The sequence below is a fragment of the Rattus norvegicus genome, chromosome 15, assembly GCF_021556685.1.
Source record: "Rattus norvegicus strain SHRSP/BbbUtx chromosome 15, alternate assembly SHRSP_T2T, whole genome shotgun sequence".
NCBI lineage: Eukaryota > Metazoa > Chordata > Mammalia > Rodentia > Muridae > Rattus > Rattus norvegicus.
This window is the reverse complement of record NC_141548.1, coordinates 46,594,633-46,620,510: the sequence shown is the minus strand read 5'-3', so window position 1 is coordinate 46,620,510 and position 25,878 is coordinate 46,594,633. Positions and strand designations below refer to the sequence as shown.

The following is a 25,878-nucleotide window of genomic DNA, read 5'->3' as shown; positions in this document are numbered from 1 at the left end:
CCCTGTACCTACTGAGACACATAAACAGCTAAGAATAGGATGCAGTGCTTGTGGGGCAAATGCTATGTGCTGACTTTATGATTGGAAGAAGGATAACTGAAAAGAATATAAAGCCACATATCCCAAGCTCCTGAGTATCAAAAGAAATGCAAGGAAAGGGCTGTGAGCCTTTCATTAACAAAAACAATTCAGAGTCTTAAATTCTTGTTCAAATACAGGTTCCACCTGTGGTAAGCTGAAACTATTTGATTTTTAGCTTGGTAAATACATTTTTTAAAAAGCCATGATTGTTTGTTAGCAGCTGAATTACCTGCATTTTCACAAGGTGATACTTTTTTGCTTATGACCTGCCAACAAGCCCTCCAACCCTGGATTTGGAAGGCTAAGTACTTAACTATGCCATGTCCTGTTGGGCTCCCTGTAAGAAGACATGACACCTTTCATTATGTATTATGTTGGTTAAACTGTGATAGTTGATCAGCAAAGATGGTCTGGTTTGTGATCAAGCTGCCATTCCACTTACAGCCTAGCAAAATGCTCCTACCTAGAGGGAGGGCAGGTGATACCCATCCACAGAGCTGTGATACATTTGTGCCTTCTCTCTTCACTCCGGGGTGGTGGAAAGACACAATTAAGTGAATTTTTTTAGTTTCTGGGTGCTTTTGGTTCCGGAGGCATGGTGGTGGCATTCTCTCCCTATTCTGTTCCCACAGATGTGGCTCTCTGGTCAAAGAGCCCTCCTTCTCAGTTCCTGTGCATTTAGGAATGCTGTGATTCATTTCCATGTCATCAACAGAACCACTCAGGTGAGTCATTCACAGGAACTAGGCTCCATTTCCCTTTCTGATGCCAAAAGTCTTCTTCCTACAGCCCTGGTTGCTCAGCATTTCCATGTAGGCTGGGTGGCCCTACATAGCATATGGTGTCATCTTCCCTAGAAGGTAAGAATATGGGACATGTACTGTGTCATTCTCATCTGCCCATCTGTAGGAGGGCATGTGCTCAACTGTCTCCTTATTCTCCTCCTCACCAACAGGACACATGGGACACATAAGATGTGAGGTGTTTTCCTGCACTGTGCAACCCTTCTTCTGTCAGCTTGTCTGGTTCAGAACATAAAACAATTGGTCAGAGGACAAGTAAGGTCTTTCATTCATCTGAAATCTTAAGTAATGAATTTTGAAAAGTCTGTTTAAGCTCTTGAATAAGGTAAACACAGAAAACACAGTACAGCATTATGTGTATTTAACCACAGCTAATCTATAAATCTAAAGAAGTCAACCCAAACTGGGTCAGTCTTCCCAGTCTGGATTTTTGGCACTATCACAAATACAGCTTTACATGGAACTCCCAGTGAATTGCGTCTCCTCAGTGAGGGATCAAGAGCTGGACAGACATACTGGTAAACATCTAACTCTTGTTTGGTCTGATATGAGGTTCTCCCTACAGGCTCATGTGTTTGATCACAAGCTTTTGCCTTTGCCTTAGAAGTTTAGGGAATATCTAGAAGTTAAGGCTCCAAACAAACATTAGAGGGGTATAGCCCTGTTTCACTTCTAGCCTGGGATCACTCTACCACATGTGAACAATCCTCACCACCATCTCTCGTTACCATGGCAACTGCAGTTACTACCCCTTTCCCACTAGTATGAACTGGACACGAAACTATGAACAGCAAATGCCCCGCTCTTAGGTTGTTTCTGTTGAGGGTTTTATCACTGCAACAGGAAAAGTCAGCAATACAGTCCTGGTATATCCCTTTGCCCACTTCTCTGGGTCTTTCTCCAGCAGTCAATTTCTTGAGATGGCCACCAGAAATGGAAACGGGTTGGGGAAAGGGACATTGTATCCTGCTGCAGATATTTTCCCCATGCCTAAAATGCAGATTTTTAGGTTAGGCAGGTGGCAGAATTTTTCTCTTCTGCTTTGGTGTTAGAGAGTGTTCTCTCTAGGAAAAATACCCCAGCTAACACTTTGGAATGACAACTTTACATGGAACTCCCAGTGAATTGCGTCTCCTCAGTGAGGGATCAAGAGCTGGACAGACCTACTTGTAAGTGTCCCAAACCCGAACAATGCCAGTGGGCCTTGGTTTCTTCATGTGTCACTGAGGTTTGCAATATCATTAAGCTTTCATAAGCACTAACATGGGAATGGAGAGCTAGCTCAGCATGTAAGAGTGCTGATCATTGCTCTTGCAAGAGGACCTGAGTTTAGTTCTCAACACCTTCACCTGGGAACTCACAACCTCCTTTAACTCAAATCCTGGGGCATCTAATGCCCTCCTTTGGCCTCTGTTGGTATTGTACACACCTTGTATATACACACGTATATAAATAAAGTTAAAATTAAAAAAAATAATTAGTGGAATTACAAAAATGCACTTAAAATGATATTAGACACATATTGGAGGAGGTGGTTTTCCCAGCATCCCTTCCAGAAATCACAGCACACAAAAGCCGCACAGTTGTATTTGAGGTTAAAAAAGTTGATGAACTTTGCGTCAAGGTCCAGTTTCATTCCCACTGTTGGTAATGTGATTCTTAAAAAGTGATCATCTCACAGGGATCTTTCTTCCGATGACCTTTAGCTCAGAGAAGCTGGAGTTTATAGGGAACAATGTAGGCACTCTACAAACACATGTACAATGTACACTGTCATTGTTCCCCATGAAGCCATCTTTGAGTCAACTGTTGGCTTTTGCTTGTTGTACAACATTAGAGCTCACTATTATCCATATGAGATCTGAGACGAAATCGTTCAGTGAGACATGGGAAGTGGTACAGCAAGGGGGAACTGGAGGAATTGCAGCTGTGTGTGCATTCCCATTCAAGAGCCCTGTGCTCCTTCTCTTGCTACAGCTTCTATTTCTGTAATATTCTGGCTTCTGGAGAGGCATGAGGAAGACCAGGCATTTGCAGCATTATGCAGGGTTCTGGCAATTCTTAGCTTCCCCAAATATCCACGTTGACAGTTTCTGTCTTTATTCTTTTCCCTCACTTCTATTCTTCACTGGGTTTTTAATTAAACTCTAAATTCAGCTTGTTCTGTAATTCAGACATCTTCCACTGCAACTGTGGAACACTTAATCATTGTTCTAAGTAAAACTAGTGTGCCTTATGTCAGAGAAATGCTAGGGAATGTTATCTCTGTGGATGATGGCACCATTCAGAACATGGTTGCGATCTCACATCAGAGGCCTGTGTACTGAGCTAAGAAAGCAATGGTACCCAATACTCCATCCTACATATTCCATTCAAAACAGTTGGTGACCAGGTTCCCAAGTCACATGCTAGGTAAGAGTCATGGTCCCTAGAGTAGTTGTATATTAGAAAATTTCATAAAAATATGCTTAATATTTTTGTTTCTCTTTCTCCTCCCCTTTCTTCTTCCTTCTTTTCCTTATCATCATCATTATCATCATCATCCGCAGCAGCAGCAGCAGGATGACGGGAAAGAGGAGGAGGAGAAAGAGGAGGAGGAGGAGGAGGAAGAGGAGGAGGAAGAGCATTCTATAGCTCAGGCTGGTCAAGAACTCATTATGGAACCCAAATTGGCTTCACACTTACAGCAATCTTGTACTTTAGGCTCCCAAGTACTGGTGTCATAGGTAGATTGAAAATCTTGAAACATTTAGAAAATAAGACATTACCCAGTTCACAACAGATTATGGGTATTGATCCCAACTAGTGATTTTGTAATCTACTAAAGTAACACTTATTTATGTATAAAATAATAGCTCAAGACAACCCATTAAATAAAACCTGAATGTAAAAGGAAAAGTGTCTGTAGATGCCTAGGACAAATGAAACTCAAGACGGCTGATCAAAATGTGAATGCTTCACTCCTTCTTTAAAAGGGGAACAAGAATACCCTTGGCAGGGAATAGGGAGGCAAAGATTAAAACAGTCACAGAAGGAACACCCATTCAGAGCCTGCCCCACATGTGGCCCATACATATACAGCCATCCAATTAGACAAGATGGATGAAGCAAAGAAGTGCAGGCCGACAGGAGCCAGATGTAGATCGCTCCTGAGAGACACAGCCAGAATAGAGCAAACACAGAGGCGAATGCCAGCAGCAAACCATTGAACTGAGAATAGGACCCCCGTTGAAGGAATCAGAGAAAGAACTGGAAGAGCTTGAAGGGGCTCGAGACCCCATATGTACAACAATGCCAAGCATCCAGAGCTTCCAGGGCCTAAGCCACTACCTAAAGACTATACATGGACTGACCCTGGACTCTGACCTCATCGGTAGCAATGAATATCCTAGTAAGATCACCAGTGGAAGGGGAAGCCCTGGGTCCTGCTAAGACTGAACCCCCAGTGAACTAGATTGTTGGGGGGAGGGCGGCAGTGGGGGGAGGATGGGGAGGGGAACACCCATAAAGGAGGGGAGGGGGGAGGGAGATGTTTGCCCGGAAACGGGAAAGGGAATAACACTCGAAATGTATATAAGAAATACTCAAGTTAATAAAAAAAAAGTTGAATGACAGAAAATGTTGCTGCAGGGAAAATGTTGTTTTCTGGACATTGCACTCATGAGCTCCTTGCAGCTATATGAGATCTGAACAAGGTTGAGCCAAAAAAGACCAACCAACATTCCAGTAGACAACAATAACTGGACTGGACTCGGTGGAAGAGAGGAACAAGGAGAAGGGCCAAGGAACGTGAAAGAGAGAAGGGACAGTCAAAAGTGCCTGAGGAAGTGAAGGGGCCTTTACGTTATTTTTATATCAACCAATACAGTACTTTCTACACTAAAAAAAAAAAAAAAAAAAAGATGACAGACAGAGCAGGGTGGAAAAACCTGGCCTCCACTTACGTTCCTGCTACTGGAGGCAGAAGAAGCCCAGAATGAATGATGTATAGGGACTATCCTGCCTGTGAAAAGAACATTCAAAGTGGTCCCTATGTACTCCTCCAGAGTTCATCACCTTATCTTGCCTTCTTTGGAGAGTTTCTTTCACCTGCTCTCTTGTTACAGCCAGATTCTAAACTTTGACGATTTCTGAGGTTTTGTCTCTAATGTTCAAAATGTGATCACCAAGGCTGACTGCAGCAGCTGACTCACAGGAGACACTAAATAAATATTCAGTGACAAAACTGCATCTTTAAATTACAGCTCTGTGGCTCATAGTTCCTCACTCTTGCTGCTTTTGCTCCTTAAATGTGTCTGTTCCTTCCATCCTCTTTGCTTCTGTCATTGTTCAGACCTCCTTTATACTGACATCTCTCCAGGCCAAAAATGCACCTCATATTAAAATGATGTGTAACTCACGAGTCCTAGCTACTTAGGGATTTGTAGTAACAATTTGTTCTCGGACTATTTCTACTCCACAGGCATCTTACCATTAGCAATAAGGCTGCATGTGAATCAGGTAATCAAGCAAGAAATGTGAAGGTGTGTGACCAAGACCTCAGACAGCATGGTGTTCAAATTCCAACCCTTCTATTTTCTGCATGAGTAATGTGAGTAACCAGCCTAACAATGGAGACGAGGAGTCTTAATCTTGAGTCTAAGTGTTTTTTAAACTCCATTTTTCACATACAGAAATGGAAATGGTATTTTAAAGACAGACATGTCAGTAGAACTAATATAGCAAGAATACTAGTTTAGGAGTGCACCTAAAATTTAATAAGCAACTAAATACAATCTTTTGGTTACAGAATATGATTTGTGCACATACCCAATTTAGCCTCGTAATAGCAGCAACAGACTCAGAGACTGCCCCTCCTTCATTCCTAACTCATCTTCTCTCATCTTATTCAAGCCTTCAGTTAGGGTACGAACACCTTGGTGATCTGGAAAGCCTAGTACTTGTGCTATTGAAAATTAGTATTTCATGGAGAGGGGTGTAGCTCAGCTGACAAAATCCTTGCCAGGCATACATTCAACTCTGTATTTGATCTGCAACAATGCATAAAAGTCTTGAAGTGTGAAGGTAAACCCAACAAATCCCAGCATGCAGAGGTTAGAGGCAGCTGAATCAAGAGTTCAAGTTCATTGTGAGCTGCACAGTACATTGGAGGCTAGCCTAGAATTTGTGAAATTCTTCAGAAACATCTTAATTCAGGATAGTATAAGCTTCTTGTGAACATCATTGTGTGAAAATACAGTGTAAGGTAATTGAAAATAAGAATTTCACGTATTAGATGTGATTAGAAATCACTTTATAAAACAAATCTACATATGTAGAGAATATTATCCACAGCTTTTATTGATTTAGCTGAAAATGATAAATCCATATGATTAAACATATACATATATACATATATATCACATGTACACATAATAATGCATGTGTGTATATTATATAACACATACATATTCTAAGAATTTTATGCCATATTATTATGTATATGATATACTGCCTGGCATATATCAAGAAACATCGCAGCAGTTACCTCCTTGTGACCTACTGAGCTACAATAGAACATTGAAACCTTACTCTTTTAATTTTGAATGGGTAACACAGAAAAGAGAGAGAAAGAAACAACAGCTCCTAATAGTGGAAATTTTAGAGCCAGCCAAGAGGCAGACAGGACTTCCGCCTCCTATGCCATAGTTGCAAAACCACAGCTCCCAAGTTGTGCAACACCTTCAGTAAACACTTGCTCAAGCATACACAATGAAGCAGGGAGTTTCATTCTGGCTCCCTTAAGAGGAGGCTGGGGCAGAAGCAACCTCACAGGTGTGAACGGAGGCACCCACTGCTCCCAGGATCACAGAATGCAGCAATGGCGACTTCTGGTAGTCTCGTTCCTTCTTTCTCCAGTTCCAGGTAGGCGTTAGCCCTTTCAGATTTGTTCAGCATGTCACAGGGCTGCACGTCATCTGCTTCTGGTCTTATGGTCTATAATATGTTGGCTAGTTGTTTTGTTTTTTCCCTTTAACCAATTTTTCTAACCATTTGGCATGGTTTTAATATGCTGTCCGGGAACTGTGATGGATGTGAAGGAGAACAATTAAAGGTTTTTCTGAAACATTTACATATCAGCTCTGATATCTGTAAAAAAAAGAGAAGCTCTCGTACATTTAAACAATGGATATGATCTTTGAGTCCAAAAGCAACTAATCAGAACTAATTGTGTCAATATTTATTTCAATAAAACAGATTTGACTGTTTGTGATCGCCAAAACTTGCAGAAAGTATCTCGTAATTTGGGCCAGTTCAGCAACTTGCAAACTTAGGAATGTGCATTGTCATGTTTAGAGAGAATAGATATCGTTAACTGGTAGGGGGCCATAAGCACAAAGTCTCATGAGGTTATTGGTGAGGAGAAGTTTCAGTTCCATGTGGCTTGATAACGCAGTTCCGTTTCACTAGTTAGAGCAATCATCTAAGAATTTAGATGGGGTGACTACTACTCCCTAACAACATGTTATAGCATGCAGCTCTCTCCATTTTGTAAATACTCAGCTTGGTTTCACATGCCTGGGATCTGATGTCATATTTCTCTGGCTTGTTCTGTGTTCAGAGCTTCCATCTGCACACTAGCTGGCAAATATTTTCTTAGGCCATAGAATGTTTGCTGGGACCCAGGAACAAACAAATTGTGAACAAATGTGAAGCCATCAAGCACAGAAGGGTCTTCCTCCTTCCTAATCCCCTTGGCACTTTCTTACCAAACACGGGTTCTCCATTGTTTTCCAGATTGTAAAACTTGTGTTAATATCCTTAAATATTTAGGATTCTAATATATCCTTAAATTCATTACCCCTTGACTTCAAATTTCTAGATTCACAGAAATCAAAGGGTAGGAATTCTTTTTTATTAGGAATTTTTAAAAAAGTTATTTATTCATTTTATGTATTTGAGTACACTGTAGCTTTCTTCAGATACACCATAATAGGGCATCTGACCTCATTACAGATGGCTGTCAACCACCATGTGGTTGCTGGGAATTGAACTCAGGACCTCTGGAAGAACAGTCACTGCTCTTAAACACTGACCCATTATCTCCAGCCCCAAGAATTTTTTTAATAGGAAGTCTTTTGATCCAGGACGCTTGAGGACTACACTTTCATTAGAGGCTGAAGAACTACTTGGTGTCCAGTTCTGTTCAAGTAGGAGAAGTAACTGATCAGGCAGCTCCATTAACAGAATCCTATGGGTAACAGTGGGGCCTATGTATCCTACTGTCTTTTCAAAGAAATCAGGCACCAAACTATTTCTGATCCCCACAATTCTGTATCAGCAACATGGCAGCAAGAGATGCAAGCCTTAGAGTCCCGGCTAAAAGTGTGACATCATTCATTCCAAGGATGTGATAATAGGCATTCTGATTTCTCTCCAGCAAGGGGGCATTCATTCAGTAGGATGCCACACTACTTCTTTTTATCTTCCATGTGGCACTTTCCAAGTCATCCCCCTGCCTACTGAAGTACCTTTGCTAGATTCCCCATGGGGACTGGTTTTACAGCCAGAATGCAAGTAACAGGTTTTTTTGCTTATCTCTTCCTCTGTAGTTCTCCCTCCCCATCATCAGAACTCTTTGCCCGTGCACTCTGGCTATAACTTGGACCTGCTTCAACCTTTATTTCTAAATAAATGATGGATATGTAAAAATAGGGCCTGGTGCTTGTAATGAGCCTCACCATCCCCTGAGAAAAATGACATGGGATTTCATCATAGGGAAAGTAAAAACAAATACTTAAAAGGACATAGCAAGTGTTCGGGAGAAGACAAAATAAATTGACACATTGACAAAGGCAAGTCTCCATCCTGTTTCAGATGTATGTCTAGGTAGGCACTTTGGCTTAAAAAGGAAAAAAAAAAGAGCAGTTACTGTTAGTGACTGGAAAAAGTAAGCCAGTAAGCACAATTTAACTGTTATAGCCAAGTAATAACTTCATTAGAATATGGGTTCTAGTCTTCCCCATTCTCATTTACATTGAATAACATTTAGAAGTACTAGTACTAGTTCTAGATTGAGGTCAGCTATATCAATCTCATTAGTGAACTTTGCTTTATTTTAAACTAATATGTGGTTAAAAGAATCTAATCCACAGTTACACACTCATGCACACACACACACACACACACACACACACACACACACACACACCTCTAACTCAAACCAAAATAACTGTTTTTCTCTTGATCCAGTTTTGCCAGCCAAAACTTACCCAGCACATGAGTTCTGTGGGATAGAGGAAACAAGCATTAAAATAAATTAATAGAAACATATTGTGTTACATCTTGGATTTGTGTAATCCCTTGATGCCAGTTAGCTCTGTTTATGCTACTGGCTTCTAAATAATTAACTTGATTTTATTCACCTGGGAGGAGGCTGCCCCATCTCCATCAAATGGGAGTGCATGTGAAGCAAACAATATCTGTCTACTTCATTCCTTTCTGTGCTGTGGAAATCCCTACATCTCAAATGTCTTAATTCAAGGGCCTTACAGCTTTTGGGAGAACCAGAGTTTTCTAAGAGAAATTCTGTTTCTTTACATAATTCACTGTGTTGTAAGTGTTCAGCATGACCTGGAAACTTATTTCATTTAGTTCAGTGAATTTGCTAAAGACTTTAAGAAGACATATTTTTTTGTTTGTTTTGGTTTCTATTTGAAAGTGTTACCCCACCAAAGAGTAAGCTGGGAATAAATTTTTCGTTTATGTTTCGACTCAATACTTAAAACTCAGTTGGTAACCTGTAGTTTCATGAAATATTAGGCTTTAGACTAATGAAAATGTGGGTACAACACAGAAAACTGCTTACTATTTGATAGGGCAACCTAGTTCTCTGTTCACTTTTCTTGTCAATAAGGAGTGGGCTGTGAAAAGTCAGTTGACTTCCTGTTAGGGTCACACGTGTGGATGAAACCCACAGATGAGGATTTCTTTGGAATTTTAGTAAAACTAAAAAAAAAAGTTTATGTGTATGGGTATCTGATATCTGCTTTCTGAGGCCAAGAGAAAGTTTTAGATCTTAAAGAGACAGTCTCCAGGTGGGTGCTGGAAATCCAACCTGGGTCCTTTGGAAGAGTAACTTAAACACTAAGCCCTTTCTCCATCCCTCCAATAAGGCATTAAAAATACTGCTATGAGACTAGGTGTGTGTTCTAATACAGAGCAGGTGCCTGTGCAGACCAGAAGAGGGTGTCAGGTGCCCCAGAAATGCAGATTTAGGCAGTTGTGAACCACCTAAGATGTGCTCTAGAAAGTGAACTTTGGGTCCTCTGGAAGAGCAGGAAGTACTTTTAATGACTGAGGCATATCTGCAGCTCCTCTCCTCCTTAGAATAGCATGTAAAGAAGATATTAGTTGAGGCTGCAACATCAGTGAGAAATGGCTTCATGGCTCAATGTCTATGAGGCTAACTGTGCTGAATAGTCACCATAGTACACCAGGAAGGGTGCTGGAACCTTATGGTGTGTTTGCCCTGTGGTAGTGAAAAAGGAGGTGGCAGGGAATTGTGCCCATGTCATTTGCACATTTCTGGCAAGAGCTTTGGCATCTCACTGCTATGAAGTAATCATAAAATTTCAATAGGAGAGAAATGACAATCATCTCACATTTTAGAACTTTGAACTTTTTTTGTAAATAATTCGATTACTTTTCTTCATCAACATTACAATTGATTGCATAAATGTTTTAAAAAATTACATTAATTTCCATAAACACAGAGAGCACAAGGATTACCTCAGGACTACAAAAAACAAGCAACTTAAGAATTTGGTGTACTGGGCTTCCATGCATACCTTAAAGCTCAGTGATTGGGGTTGGGAAGCAGAAGGCTCTTGAATTTGAGGCTAGACTACAGAGCCCGTGACAAAACAATAAACAAACGAAAAGACAAGAAAGATCAAAGAAAAGAGAAAGAAAACCTTTGTACAATTGCTACAGAGTATGACAGTGATTTATTTGTCACAGCTGACAAGAATGTATCTGAATGACTGTGGCCCTTTTGAAGACACAATAGTAGTTTGTGTTTATTTGTATGTTACAGACTACACAACACATCATAGACCCAGCCTAATTGGCCATCAGTTTTCAAGCAGTTAAAATTTCAAATCTAAAATTAAGATATTATAGCATCTGCACTATGTATGTGTGTATGTATATATATATATATACACACATATATATATATATATATGAATATTTTGCCTGTATGTATGTCTGTACTCAACTTCCATGCTTGGTGAGCCCCCTTGGTTATGTCTGCTGTTAAATGAACCAAAATTGTATAGTATTTTGGTGAGCTAGGATTTCATTCAGAGAATTTGCAAATCACAACATAGAGAAGAAGCTTTCCTAAACCCTGCTGCCAGCCTCCTGCCTCAGTTCTCTAAGTTTCCCTGTCTTCATCCCAAGTGGATCTTTAATCCTGTAGCAGCCAGAGTTCCCTCCAGAGCTTCCCACAGGAAGCTGTGTCTCTGTGGATAACAGAAATAAAACTTAAAATCCAATAAAAATAAAACATTGGAAAGCCCAGGATTTCTCTTTAGTCTAATTCCCAGGAAAGACTTGGGAATTGGTTGTTTAAGATGAATTTACACTTTCCTCCTGGTATGACTCCAGCCCCTACACATCCCTTCCTTGGTAGTGACTCTGTACAAACCTTCTATTCTCATTTTCATAATTTTTCTGCCCAAAATGAAGGTTTGTTAGTATTGCTCATGCCAGTCCTCTCTATGAACCTAATTTTAGAGCCTTTTCTTACTGGGACTATGTTTCAAATATTACTATTGAAAACTCCAAGAAACATGTCCTCAACCAGAAATAGTGGGTGTCTGCTTCTAGTTTCATAGCAGTGCGGTCTGGAGTGATCAGCTTCCAGTAGAACTTGATTGTGCCTAGCTTTTACCTTGTTTCATTCTCCCACTAGGCAGTCACTATGCGGATCCAAAAGGTTAAAGAGAAATGGAAAAATTGACAACAAATACTGTCATCAGAAAGGTCTTGTAAATATCTCCCTGAAAAATACCGAAAGTCAGAGATTAAAGATTGGGGGCGAGTAGGTGGGTTTCTTGTTGTTATCCACTTCTCGTGTCTGAAACTACTGACATAAATCACTGAAGGTCTCTGGGGACCATCAACCATCAGAATGAGCATGGCCGGCATTAATAAAAAGCTATGTCTTCTCTTCCTTCTTTCTTCCCTAGCAAGTGCAATAAAAGAACTCCCTAAAGCCAAGAATTATGAAGTGTTTTATCCCATAAGACTTCATCCATTGCGTAAAAGAGAGACCAAAGTGCCAGAGCCAAAGGTTAGTATGTCTATGATTGTCTTATTTCATGTACATGAATTTTATGTGTATGCCTGTTTACATGTGTATACATGTGAGGTCATAGGTTATTCTTACAATGCCATGATATCCACTCTGATTGTGCAGACTGAGTCTCACAATGGACTGGAACACACTCATTCACAACTAGCCTGGCCAGTGATTTCAGACTGTAGTATTTTATAATAATTTATGCTCTATGCTTCCAAATAATTACATATAACTTACCTTATCTATTATTTGCCTATCTACCATCTATCCACACACACATAATTGTTGCCTTAAATTAGAACCAGAAAATAAACAATGGAAATGAATGCAAATTGGCATTTTTATCTGAAATTTGTATATTTTTCTATATAGACAGCATTAAAATTTGTACAATTCTTTATTGTAATGAAACAACACATTGCTAGCCAATGCTAGCTTAAATTTTTAGTTAGTCACTAGACTAAAGTTAATTGCATGTGCCATGTGTCTCAATATACATGTGCATGTGCAGGTAGATAGCTGCAAAAACTATTTCTGTGTATTGCCATGTGTATGTACATAGGTACATATGTATGTATGTATGTTCATGTACAGTTAAATACCTGTAAAGGCTAAAGGAGGTCATCATATCTCTTGGAGATTGAGTGACAGGTGCTTGTGAGTCACATTTTCTTGGGTATTAGGGATCCAACTAGGGTTCTGTAAAAGAGCATGTGCTCTTAATGAATGAGCCATTTCTCCAGCTTCACGATGCTGATTTTTGAGTAAGTTGCAGAGCCTTGTGTTTGTCGTTAAGAGTTTGGGTTTTTTTTTCGTTGTTTGGGTTTTTTTTTTTGTTTTTGTTTTTTATTGTATTTGAATCTTGATCTTACATGGTATGCACTCACTGATAAGTGGATATTAGCCCAAAAGCTCAGATTACCCAAGATACAATCCACAGACCACATGAAGCTCAAGAAGGATGACCAAAGTTCAGATGCTTCAGTCCTTCTTAGAAGGGGAAACAAAAAATTTATAGGAGAAGATATGGAGACAAAGTTTGGAGCAGAAACTGAAGAAAAGGCCATTTAGGGACTGCCCCACCTGGGGATCCAGTCAATATACATACAGTCACCAAACCTAGATAATATTGCTGATGCCAAGAAGTGCATGCTGACAGGAACCTGATATAGCTGTCTCTGGAGAGGCTCTGCCAGAGCATAACAAATATAGAGGTGGATGCTTACAGCCAACCATTGAACTGAAAACAGGTTCTCCACTGGAGGAGTTAGAGATTGAAGGATTGAAGGAACTGAAGGGGCTTGCAACCCCATAAGAACAACAACACCTACAACCAGAGCTCCCAGGGACTAAACCACCATCCAAAGAGTGCACATGGACTGGCCCATGGCTCCAGCTGCATATGTAGCAGAGGATGGCCTTGTTGGGCACCAGTGGGAGAAGAAGCCCAAGGGTGAACCCCCAACCCCAGTGTAGGGGAATATCACAGCGGGAAGACTGAAAGGGGTGGGTGGGGAAACACCCTCATAGAAGAAGGGGGAGGGCATGGATTTTGGGTGGGAAACTGGGAAAGGGGATAACATTTCAAATGTACAAGAATAAAAATATATCCAATTTATAATTACAAAAACGAGTTTGGTTTTACTGGAGTCACCTTGCTTGCCTAGGTTACCTCTCAACAACTACAGGAGACTTACACTAGCCTGATATATGGTGACCTAATGTAAAGAGTGAATGTGGATGAGCAAAGGTTGCTTCTCACTTCAACCACATAAATCCTAAGGATGGAACTCAATTGCCAGGCAAGTGCCTTCACCCACTAAGCTACCCACTCAGCTGGCCCCACCTAAGGGTTCTATGTCTTTGACATATCTTTTTTCCCATCCATGCCCACACTCCATCTCCTAACCTACATTTGGAAATATAAATATTTATTTTCATAAACAGCAATCAGATATGGAGCCTAGAATGAGGCTTAGTGGTAGAATCCTTAGCCAGCATTTTCAAGATCCTGGGATCAATTCCCAGCACCAACACACACACTCACACACATACAGACACACGCATACATTTCACACACACATATTCAAAGAAATACACATACTCATATACACACATGTACACATATTCATATACATACAGATACACATGTACATGCACACACACAAACACATAGACATAGACACACATATACACATGCACATATGTATGCACATCGGCATGCAAATATATGCACACACATGCACATGCATACACACAAACACAGAGCTACTTTGTCTATATAGTTGACAGAACAATCTGTTGCCTATGGTCTAGACAGATGGCTGGTATCACAGTCCACTGCTAGAGAAAAGCAGGCATTACTTGCTAAGGATTAAGTCAGTAGACATAGCCATCTTTGATTATAAGTCTTTGTGTATTTTTGCAGGAAACATTTGAAACTGAGCTCAGATACAAAATGACAATAAATGGAAAGGTTGCAGTGCTATACCTGAAGAAGAACAAGTGAGTGTTTGTCCATCTCTATTGTCTTCCTCTGCTACAAGTCAAAGTGTAGAAAGTGGCTGGCAAGGCTGCTGTCAGCATTAATGCTCCCAAAACTGACACAACAGTCTTCACTCCTAATGGAACCAAGGAGTCGGTGAATTTTTTTCTCTTAAAATGAGAGAAACATATTAGGCAAAATAACAGTTTACTAGGCTTTTGACACTTTATAAATAAAAAATGATGAAGTGCTAGTAGGCAGATTTTATTACTTTACCAAATGACTGAGTGGAGTGGGTCTGATGAAATCTGCTTTAAGTTTTGTTTGTTTGGGGCTTGATAGAGGGCCTCCTGGGACTGCTCCCTGGAAAAGCCTTAGATGGGGCTAATGTTGTGCCTTCTCACCAAACTGGTTGCAAGTTCTTTTTTTTTCTTTTTTTTTTCTTTATTAACTTTAGTATTTCTTATTTACATTTCGAGTGTTATTCCCTTTCTAAGTTTCCAGGCCAACATCCCCTAACCCCTCCCCCTCCCCTTCTGTATGGGTGTTCCCCTCCCCATCCTCCCCACATTGCCACCCTCCCCCCAATAATCAGGTTCACTGGGGGTTCAGTCTTAGTAGGACCAAGGGCTTCCCCTTCCACTGGTGCTCTTACTAGGCTATTCATTGCTACCTATGAGGTTGGAGCCCAGGGTCAGTCCATGTATATAGTCTTTGGGTAGTGGCTTAGTCCCTGGAAGCTCTGGTTGGTTGGCATTGTTGTTCATATGGGGTCTCGAGCCCCTTCAAGCTCTTCCAGTCCTTTTTCTGATTCCTTCAACGGGGGTCCCGTTCTCAGTTCAGTGGTTTGCTGCTGGCATTCGCCTACTTATTTGCTGTATTCTGGCTGTGTCTCTCAGGAGAGATCTACATCCAGTTCCTTTCGGCCTGCACTTCTTTGCTTCATCCATCTTGTCTAATTGGGTGGCTGTATATGTATGGGCCACATGTGGGGCAGGCTCTGAATGGGTGTTCCTTCTGTGTCTGTTTTAATCTTTGCCTCCCTATTCCCTGCCAAGGGTATTGTTCCCCTTTTAAAGGAGTGAAGCATTCACATTTTGATCATCCGTCTTGAGTTTCATGTGTTCTGTGCATCTAGGGTAATTCAAGAATTTGGGCTAATAGCCACTTACCAATGAGTTCATACCATGTGTGTTTTTCTGAGATTGGGTTCTGGTTGCAAGTTCTTTTTTTTTTTTATTTATTTTTATTAACTTGAGTATTTCTTATATACATTTCAAGTGTTATTCCCTTTCCCGGTTTCCGGGCAAAATCCCCCTCCCCCCTCCCCTTCCTTATGGGTGTTGCCCTCCCAACCCTCCCCCCATTGCCGCCCTCCCCCCATAGTCTAGTTCACTGGGGGTTCAGTCTTAGCAGGACCCAGGGCTTCCCCTTCCACTGGTGCTCTTACTAGGATATTCATTGCTACCTATGGGGTCAGAGTCCAGGGTCAGTCCATATATAGTCTTTAGGTAGTGGCTTAGTCCCTGGAAGCTCTGGTTGCTTGACATTGTTGTACTTTTGGGGTCTCGAGCCCCTTCAAGCTCTTCCAGTTCTTTCTCTGATTCCTTCAACGGGGGACCTATTCTCAGCTCAGTGGTTTGCTGCTGGCATTCGCCTCTGTATTTGCTGTATTCTGGCTGTGTCTCTCAGGAGCGATCTACATCCGGCTCCTGTCGGTCTGCACTTCTTTGCTTCATCCATCTTGTCCAATTGGGTGGCTGTATATGTATGGGCCACCTGTGGGGCAGGCTCTGAATGGGTGTTCCTTCAGTCTCTGTTTTAATCTTTGCCTCTCCCTTCCCAGCCAAGGGTATTCTTTTTCCTCATTTAAAGAAGGAGTGAAGCATTCACATTTTGATCATACGTCTTGAGTTTCGTTTGTTCTAGGGATCTAGGGTAATTCAAGCATTTGGGCTAATAGCCACTTATCAATGAGTGCATACCATGTATGTCTTTCTGTGATTGGGTTAGCTCACTCAGGATGATATTTTCCAGTTCCAACCATTTGCCTACGAATTTCATAGACTCGTTGTTTTTGATAGCTGAGTAATATTCCATTGTGTAGATGTACCACATTTTCTGTATCCATTCCTCTGTTGAAGGGCATCTCGGTTCTTTCCATTTTCTGGCTATTATAAATAAGGCTGCGATGAACATAGTGGAGCACGTGTCTCTTTTATATGTTGAGGCATCTTTTGGGTATATGCCCAAGAGAGGTATAGCTGGATCCTCAGGCAGTTCAATGTCCAATTTTCTGAGGAACCTCCAGACTGATTTCCAGAATGGTTTTACCAGTCTGCAATCCCACCAACAATGGAGGAGTGTTCCTCTTTCACCACATCCTCGCCAGCATCTGCTGTCACCTGAGTTTTTGATCTTAGCCATTCTCACTGGTGTGAGGTGAAATCTCAGGGTTGTTTTTATTTGCATTTTCCTTATGACTAAAGATGTTGAACATTTCTTTAGGTGTTTCTCAGCCATTCGGCATTCTTCAGCTGTGAATTCTTTGTTTAGCTCTGAACCCCATTTTTAATAGGGTTATTTGTTTCCCTGCGGTCTAACTTCTTGAGTTCCTTGTATATTTTGGATATAAGGCCTCTATCTGTTGTAGGATTGGTAAAGATCTTTTCCCAATCTGTTGGTTGCCGTTTTGTCCTAACCACAGTGTCCTTTGCCTTACAGAAGCTTTGCAGTTTTATGAGATCCCATTTGTCGATTCTTGATCTTAGAGCATAAGCCATTGGTGTTTTGTTCAGGAAATTTTTTCCAGTGCCCATGTGTTCCAGATGCTTCCCTAGTTTTTCTTCTATTAGTTTGAGTGTGTCTGGTTTGATGTGGAGGTCCTTGATCCACTTGGACTTAAGCTTTGTACAGGGTGATAAGCATGGATCGATCTGCATTCTTCTACATGTTGCCCTCCAGTTGAACCAGCACCATTTGCTGAAAATGCTATCTTTTTTCCATTGGATGGTTTTGGCTCCTTTGTCAAAAATCAAGTGACCATAGGTGTGTGGGTTCATTTCTGGGTCTTCAATTCTATTCCATTGGTCTATCTGTCTGTCTCTGTACCAATACCATGCAGTTTTTATCACTATTGCTCTGTAATACTGCTTGAGTTCAGGGATAGTGATTCCCCCTGAAGTCCTTTTATTGTTGAGGATAGCTTTAGCTATCCTGGGTTTTTTGTTATTCCAGATGAATTTGCAAATTGTTCTGTCTAACTCTTTGAAGAATTGGATTGGTATTTTGATGGGGATTGCATTGAATCTGTAGATTGCTTTTGGTAAAATGGCCATTTTTACTATATTAATCCTGCCAATCCATGAGCATGGGAGATCTTTCCATCTTCTGAGGTCTTCTTCAATTTCTTTCCTCAGTGTCTTGAAGTTCTTATTGTACAGATCTTTTACTTGCTTGGTTAAAGTCACACCGAGGTACTTTATATTATTTGGGTCTATTATGAAGGGTGTCGTTTCCCTAATTTCTTTCTCGGCTTGTTTCTCTTTTGTATAGAGGAAGGCAACTGATTTATTTGAGTTAATTTTATACCCAGCCACTTTGCTGAAGTTGTTTATCAGCTTTAGTAGTTCTCTGGTGGAACTTTTGGGATCACTTAAATATACTATCATGTCATCTGCAAATAGTGATATTTTGACTTCTTCTTTTCCGATCTCTATCCCCTTGATCTCCTTTTGTTGTCTGATTGCTCTGGCTAGAACTTCAAGAACTATATTGAATAAGTAGGGAGAGAGTGGGCAGCCTTGTCTAGTCCCTGATTTTAGTGGGATTGCTTCGAGTTTCTCTCCATTTAGTTTAATGTTAGCAACTGGTTTGCTGTATATGGCTTTTACTATGTTTAGGTATGGGCCTTGAATTCCTATTCTTTCCAGGACTTTTATCATGAAGGGGTGTTGAATTTTGTCAAATGCTTTCTCAGCATCTAATGAAATGATCATGTGGTTTTGTTCTTTCAGTTTGTTTATATGATGGATCACGTTGATGGTTTTCCGTATATTAAACCATCCCTGCATGCCTGGGATGAAGCCTACTTGATCATGGTGGATGATTGTTTTGATGTGCTCTTGAATTCGGTTTGCCAGAATTTTATTGAGTATTTTTGCGTCGATATTCATAAGGGAAATTGGTCTGAAGTTCTCTTTCTTTGTTGTGTCTTTGTGTGGTTTAGGTATAAGAGTAATTGTGGCTTCGTAGAAGGAATTCGGTAGTGCTCCATCTGTTTCAATTTTGTGGAATAGTTTGGATAATATTGGTATGAGGTCTTCTATGAAGGTTTGATAGAATTCTGCACTAAACCCGTCTGGACCTGGGCTCTTTTTGGTTGGAAGACCTTTAATGACTGCTTCTATTTCCTTAGGAGTTATGGGGTTGTTTAACTGGTTTATCTGTTCCTGATTTAACTTCGAGACCTGGTATCTGTCTAGGAAATAGTCCATTTCCTGAAGATTTTCAAATTTTGTTGAATATAGGTTTTTATAGTAAGATCTGATGATTTTTTGAATTTCCTCTGAATCTGTAGTTATGTCTCCCTTTTCATTTCTAATTTTGTTAATTTGGACGCACTCTCTGTGTCCTCTCGTTAGTCTGGCTAAGGGTTTATCTATCTTTTTGATTTTCTCAAAGAACCAACTTTTGGTTCTGTTGATTCTTTCTATGGTCCTTTTTGTTTCTACTTGGTTGATTTCAGCTCTGAGTTTGATTATTTCCTGCCTTCTACTCCTCCTGGGTGTATTTGCTTCTTTTTGTTCTAGAGCTTTTAGGTGTGCTGTCAAGCTGCTGACATATGCTCTTTCCTGTTTCTTTCTGCAGGCACTCAGCGCTATGAGTTTTCCTCTTAGCACAGCTTTCATTGTGTCCCATAAGTTTGGGTATGTTGTATCTTCATTTTCATTAAATTCTAAAAAGTTTTTAATTTCTTTCTTTATTTCTTCCTTGACCAGGTTACCATTGAGTAGAGCATTGTTCAATTTCCACGTATATGTGGGCATTCTTCCCTTATTGTTATTGAAGACCAGTTTTAGGCCGTGGTGGTCCGATAGCATGCATGGGATTATCTCTATCTTTCTGTACCTGTTGAGGCCCGTTTTTTGACCAATTATATGGTCAATTTTGGAGAAAGTACCATGAAGAGCTGAGAAGAAGGTATATCCTTTTGCTTTAGGATAGAATGTTCTATAAATATCCGTTAAGTCCATTTGGCTCATGACTTCTCTTAGTCTGTCGACATCACTGTTTAATTTCTGTTTCCATGATCTGTCCATTGATGAGAGTGGGGTGTTGAAGTCTCCCACTATTATTGTGTGAGGTGCAATGTGTGTTTTGAGCTTTAGTAAGGTTTCTTTTACGTATGTAGGTGCCCTTGTATTTGGGGCATAGATATTTAGGATTGAGAGTTCATCTTGGTGGATTTTTCCTTTGATGAATATGAAGTGTCCTTCCTTATCTTTTTTGATGACTTTTAGTTGGAAATTGATTTTATTTGATATTAGAATGGCTACTCCAGCTTGCTTCTTCTGACCATTTGCTTGGAAAGTTGTTTTCCAGCCTTTCACTCTGAGGTAGTGTCTGTCTTTGTCTCTGAGGTGTGTTTCCTGTAGGCAGCAGAATGCAGGGTCCTCATTGCGTATCCAGTTTGTTAATCTATGTCTTTTTATTGGAGAGTTGAGGCCATTGATATTGAGAGATATTAAGGAATAGTGATTATTGCTTCCCTTTATATTCATATTTGGATGTGAGTTTATGTTTGTGTGCTTTCATTCTCTTTGTTTTGTTGCCAAGACGATTAGTTTCTTGCTTCTTCTAGGGTATAGCTTGCCTCCTTATGTTGGGCTTTACCATTTATTATCCTTTGTAGTGCTGGATTTGTAGAAAGATATTGTGTAAATTTGGTTTTGTCATGGAATATCTTGGTTTCTCCATCAATGTTAATTGAGTGTTTTGCTGGATACAGTAACCTGGGCTGGCATTTGTGTTCTCTTAGGGTCTGTATGACATCAGTCCAGGATCTTCTGGCCTTCATAGTTTCTGGCGAGAAGTCTGGTGTGATTCTGATAGGTCTCCCTTTATATGTTACTTGACCTTTTTCCCTTACTGCTTTTAATATTCTTTCTTTATTTTGTGCGTTTGGTGTTTTGACAATTATGTGACGGGAGGTGTTTCTTTTCTGGTCCAATCTATTTGGAGTTCTGTAGGCTTCTTGTATGTCTATGGGTATCTCTTTTTTTAGGTTAGGGAAGTTTTCTTCTATGATTTTGTTGAAGATATTTACTGGTCCTTTCAGCTGGGAGTCTTCACTCTCTTCTATACCTATTATCCTTAGGTTTGATCTTCTCATTGAGTCCTGGATTTCCTGTATGTTTTGGACCAGTAGCTTTTTCCGCTTTACATTATCTTTGACAGTTGAGTCAATGATTTCTATGGAATCTTCTGCTCCTGAGATTCTCTCTTCCATCTCTTGAATTCTGTTGGTGAGGCTTGTATCTACAGCTCCTTGTCTCTTCTTTTGGTTTTCTATATCCAGGGTTGTTTCCATGTGTTCTTTCTTGATTGCTTCTATTTCCATTTTTAATTCCTTCAACTGTTTGATTGTGTTTTCCTGGAATTCTTTCAGGGATTTTTGCGATTCCTCTCTGTAGGCTTTTACTTGTTTATTAATGTTTTCCTGTGCTTCCCTAAGTGTGTTCATGTCTTTCTTGAAGTCCTCCAGCATCATGATCAAATATGATTTTGTAACTAGATCTTGCTTTTCTGGTGTGTTTGGATATTCCATGTTTGTGTTGGTGGGAGAATTGGGCTCCGATGATGGCATGTAGTCTTGGTTTCTGTTGCTTGGGTTCCTGCGCTTGCCTCTCGCCATCAGATTATCTCTAGTGTTACTTTGTTCTGCTATTTCTGACAGTGGCTAGACTGTCCTATAAGCCTGTGTGACAGGAGTGCTGTAGACCTGTTTTCCTCTCTTTCAGTCAGTTATGGGGACAGAGTGTTCTGCTTTCTGGCGTGTAGTTTTTCCTCTCTACAGGTCTTCAGCTGTTCCTGTGGGCCTGTGTCTTGAGTTCACCAGGCAGCTTTCTTGCAGCAGAAAATTTGGTCTTACCTGTGGTCCCGAGGCTCAGGTTCGCTCGTGGGGTGCTGCCCACGGGCTCTCTGCAGCGGCAGCAACCAGGAAGACCTGTGCCGCCCCTTCCGGGAACTTCAGTGCACCAGGGTTCCAGATGGTCTTTGGCTTTTTCCTCTGGCGTCCGAGATGTGTGTGCAGGGAGCAGTCACTTCTGGTTTCCCAGGCTTGTCTGCCTCTCTGAAGGTTTAGCTCTCCCTCCCACGGGATTTGGGTGCAGAGAACTGTTTATCCGGTCTGTTTCCTTCAGGGTCCGGCGGTGTCTCTGGCAGGGGTCCTGCCGCTCCCCCACGGGAGCCCAGAGGCCTTATACAGTTTCCTCTTGGGCCAGGGATGTGGGCAGGGGTGAGCAGAGTTGGTGGTCTCTTCCGCTCTGCAGCCTCAGGAGTGCCCACCTGACCAGGCGGTTGGGTCTCTCTCTCACCGGGTCTGGGAGCAGAGAGCTGCTGCGGGCCGGGATCCGCGGGTGTGGGACTTCCGGTAAACACAGAACGTGCCCGGTCCTAGAGAAATTCTGCTTTCCTGTGTCCCAAGCTCACCAGGCAGCTTTCTTGCAGCAGAAAATTTGGTCTTACCTGTGGTCCCGAGGCTCAGGTTCGCTCGTGGGGTGCTCCCCACGGGCTCTCTGCAGCGGCAGCAACCAGGAAGACCTGTGCTGCCCCTTCCGGGAGCTTCAGTGCACCAGGGTTCCAGATGGTCTTTGGCTTTTTCCTCTGGCGTCCGAGATATGTGTGCAGGGAGCAGTCACTTCTGGTTTTCCAGGCTTGTCTGCCTCTCTGAAGGTTTAGCTCTCCCTCCCACGGGATTTGGATGCAGAGAACTGTTTATCCGGTCTGTTTCTTTCAGGTTCCGGCGGTGTCTCAGGGACAGGGGTCCTGCCGCTCCTGGGCCCTCCCCCACGGGAGCCCAGAGGCCTTATACAGTTTCCTCTTGGGCCAGGGATGTGGGCAGGGGTGAGCAGAGTTGGTGGTCTCTTCCGCTCTGCAGCCTCAGGAGTCTGGTTGCAAGTTCTTACTTGTCACCTTTGACATCAGCTATGCTTCTTCTTAAGTTTCTTCTGGAAATAGCAACCAGGTCTCATGTGAACAGGGCTTGCTTCACAATCCTCTGGAAAATCTCTCTTCTCTCTCTCTCTCTCTCTCTCTCTCTCTCTCTCTCTCTCTCTCACACACACACACACACACACATTCACACACATATAAACACAAACACACAAACATAAACACACAGACACACATGCCCAGTAGATGCACAGACATACAGAAACACAGACAGACAGATGCACAGAAAAACAGAGACACAAAAACTCACCCACACATAGAAAGACACACACAGATACATACAGACACACATAGACACACACACACACACACAAACACACACACACACACACACACACAAACACAGACACACAGCATCTCTCTGCCCAAAGTTTTCCTGTGTGGACTTGTCAGGGGAACAAGAGAAGCTTAGGAGTTGAAACTTGTCTGGACAGCCTGGGAAGTCTTCTTCGTTTGCTGGACTTTGCATTTCACTTGATGTGTGTAACCATGCTCTTCCCTTTTCTTTCTCCAGCAAGCTCCTAGTCCCTGGCTTCTCAGAAACATACTATAATTCCAGTGGAAACAAGGTCACCACGAACCCACAAATCATGGTATAACATCTGCTAGGTCTCTTGGTAATGCAGTATACCCTACATACCTAAATACAATGTCCTTTCCTGGCAAATAAAAAATTAAACTGCTTTTACAGACTTGGTGCTGATTGTTTGTTTATTTTATTTTATTTTCACAAATGACAGTAATCACTTAGCGAATTTTTCCCATCATTGCATTCTACGAAGATTGATGAAGGATGGCCCTAGTCACCATTTCCAGCTTTCACAAGAAGCAGGCAGAAGGAGCATCCATCCCTTTAGGATTGTTTTCTGCAGAGGGACTCTAACGAGAAGAGCTGAGCATGTCTGCTATTTTTAGCTCTTTACTTTCCACCTTCCAATTATGGGGTCTGTTACACTCAAGACTATTTCTTCATCAAATGAAGTACTCCATATTGCCCTAAGTAACTTTACTCTTGAAATGTCCTTCAGATTCCCCCTTGTTCCCATGGAGACCATAACTGTGTGCCCGGGCATCCTCCTCAGGGATCCCTTCTTGTTGCAAGCCTTCAGACTTTCAGGGGTTACACAGGCTAATGCCACATCTCTTCCAAAGTAGAAGGGCCACATGGAGAAATAACTCTAGTGCACTGTGCAAGTTCACTTAAATCAAGTTTCAATCTTAGGACAAACCACCTGAATAACCCATAAGTTTAAAGGAGGGGACAAAGGTGATTAGTTCTAATTGGAAAAGTATAATTTTTAAAAAATATAAGTCAGATGTTCAGAGAATTCAATTTTAAACATAGATAACTAAATAAATGTTTTTTTCTAAATAATGCTCAGCTACTGTATACTGTGTTGGCAAAAATAATACATTATAATAAAATATAAAATACATTTTATAGTGTATGACATTATATACTGAACTATATTTAGGTAATATATAACATACAGATTGAATAATATAAGCATTTGGGGTTATTAACTACCTTTAAAATTTAAGACAAAATATAGTTAATTTCTTAAAGTCTCTAACTTAACTATTGAGCAACAGAAAATTGTTCCTGTTCCAAGATTCCAAATTCTAATTGTTTGTAGAGTCTTAGAACTCACAAGAATTCCCTTTACAAAATACCTTTTTGTTTCCCTTAGGATAGCTGTTACAACCAAGGACACATCATAAACGATAAAGTTTCAGCAGCCAGCATCAGCACGTGTCAAGGGCTATGGTGGGTGAGACTTGAGGAGTACCCAGTGGTGCACAGTTCATGTTTGATAAGTCTTCAAAATTTTGAAATTTTGCATCAAAATGCCATTTCTTTTTGAAGCATGAAATTTAGACAACTGAACTAACTGCCTTCAGTTTTATTTTCATTTTTTGTTCATTTAAATGAAGATTTTTGAGACACAATTTTATAGTCAGACTCTGTGAGGGAGTGCAGCTCCTCTTCTTTCTCTCCTCACTTTTAATTCTTTTTAGTTTTTATTCTTAAGAATATTATATCCTTCTGCCTGTTTTTGACTTTCTGTATGTGTCTTTCTACAGTCTGATATTTCATCAATACCAAGAATTGATTAATTTCCTTTTCTATACTTCTAGGTGGATACCTTAAAGAATTCAAATCTCTATGTGTTCTAAGCCAAGCAAACTGTCTTATCAATCCATTATTTTTCCTGTATCTTTGACCTTAGTGACAGAATAATCAAGTAGTAATTTCCTCAGTCAGGCATCAGGAAGTCTTTGAAGAGTCCCTGTCTCATTCCTCCAGCCTCCATTTCCTTACCAAGCCCCAGGGATTGTATTATTTATCTTTTATTATTTCCTGCTTGTCACTACATCTGCCTCTATTGAGACATCTTACTTCAACCACCATGTACTTTAACTAAATCAACTGAAACAATGACCCACACTCACTGTCTTCCAGTACTAGAAACTGTATGCTCATGCATTTCTACTTCATACTAATTAGATATAATTGGATATATGTTCATTTGGTAAATAATTACATATACATTTTAAAAAGTATTTCTACATGCACGTTTTCCTCATTTTTGAATAAAAAGGTTTATGAAGGAAGAGATTGCAGATCTCTTTACCCTCTGCTTTTAGTGCAGTGCTTACTTTAGAGTGAGTCTCATTAAATATGATTCAGACTAATTTTAACTCATTAGAACTCTAGATTAATTAAGGAATGAAAACGCAACTGAAATTACTCATCATTTTTACCAAAGCTAGTAAATCTTAAAAGCAATCTAATGTGCAATCAGCCATTTACAGGGAATAACAGCATAGAGTGGTCAACAAGTCAGCTTAGACGTTAGTACCAGGGTTTGTGAAGAAGTTGGTAATCTTTGCTGACTACATGCTTCCCCTGCTCTCCACCC

General features: G+C 40.8%; 1 protein-coding gene across 1 annotated transcript; it reads left to right on the top strand.

Moving 5' to 3' along the window:
- The first annotated feature begins 6,615 nt into the window (after positions 1-6,615).
- On the top strand, positions 6,616-23,646 carry LOC134478822 (disintegrin and metalloproteinase domain-containing protein 28-like). Its single transcript, XM_087586862.1, has 4 exons — positions 6,616-6,788; positions 12,122-12,225; positions 14,663-14,739; positions 23,469-23,646. The coding sequence occupies exons 1-4, from the start codon at positions 6,737-6,739 to the stop codon at positions 23,551-23,553; spliced, it is 318 nt and encodes a 105-aa protein (XP_087442988.1). The 5' UTR covers positions 6,616-6,736; the 3' UTR covers positions 23,554-23,646.
- Positions 23,647-25,878: the final 2,232 nt, after the last annotated feature.

Excerpts from the sequence above, each read along its gene's own strand:
- LOC134478822 (XM_087586862.1), top strand. The coding sequence starts at position 6,737 with ATGCAGCAATGGCGACTTCTGGTAGTCTCGTTCCTTCTTTCTCCAGTT. Across the intron at positions 12,226-14,662 it reads CCAAAGTGCCAGAGCCAAAG|GAAACATTTGAAACTGAGCT; the intron begins GTTAGTATGTCT and ends GTATTTTTGCAG. Across the intron at positions 14,740-23,468 it reads CTATACCTGAAGAAGAACAA|CAAGCTCCTAGTCCCTGGCT; the intron begins GTGAGTGTTTGT and ends TTCTTTCTCCAG.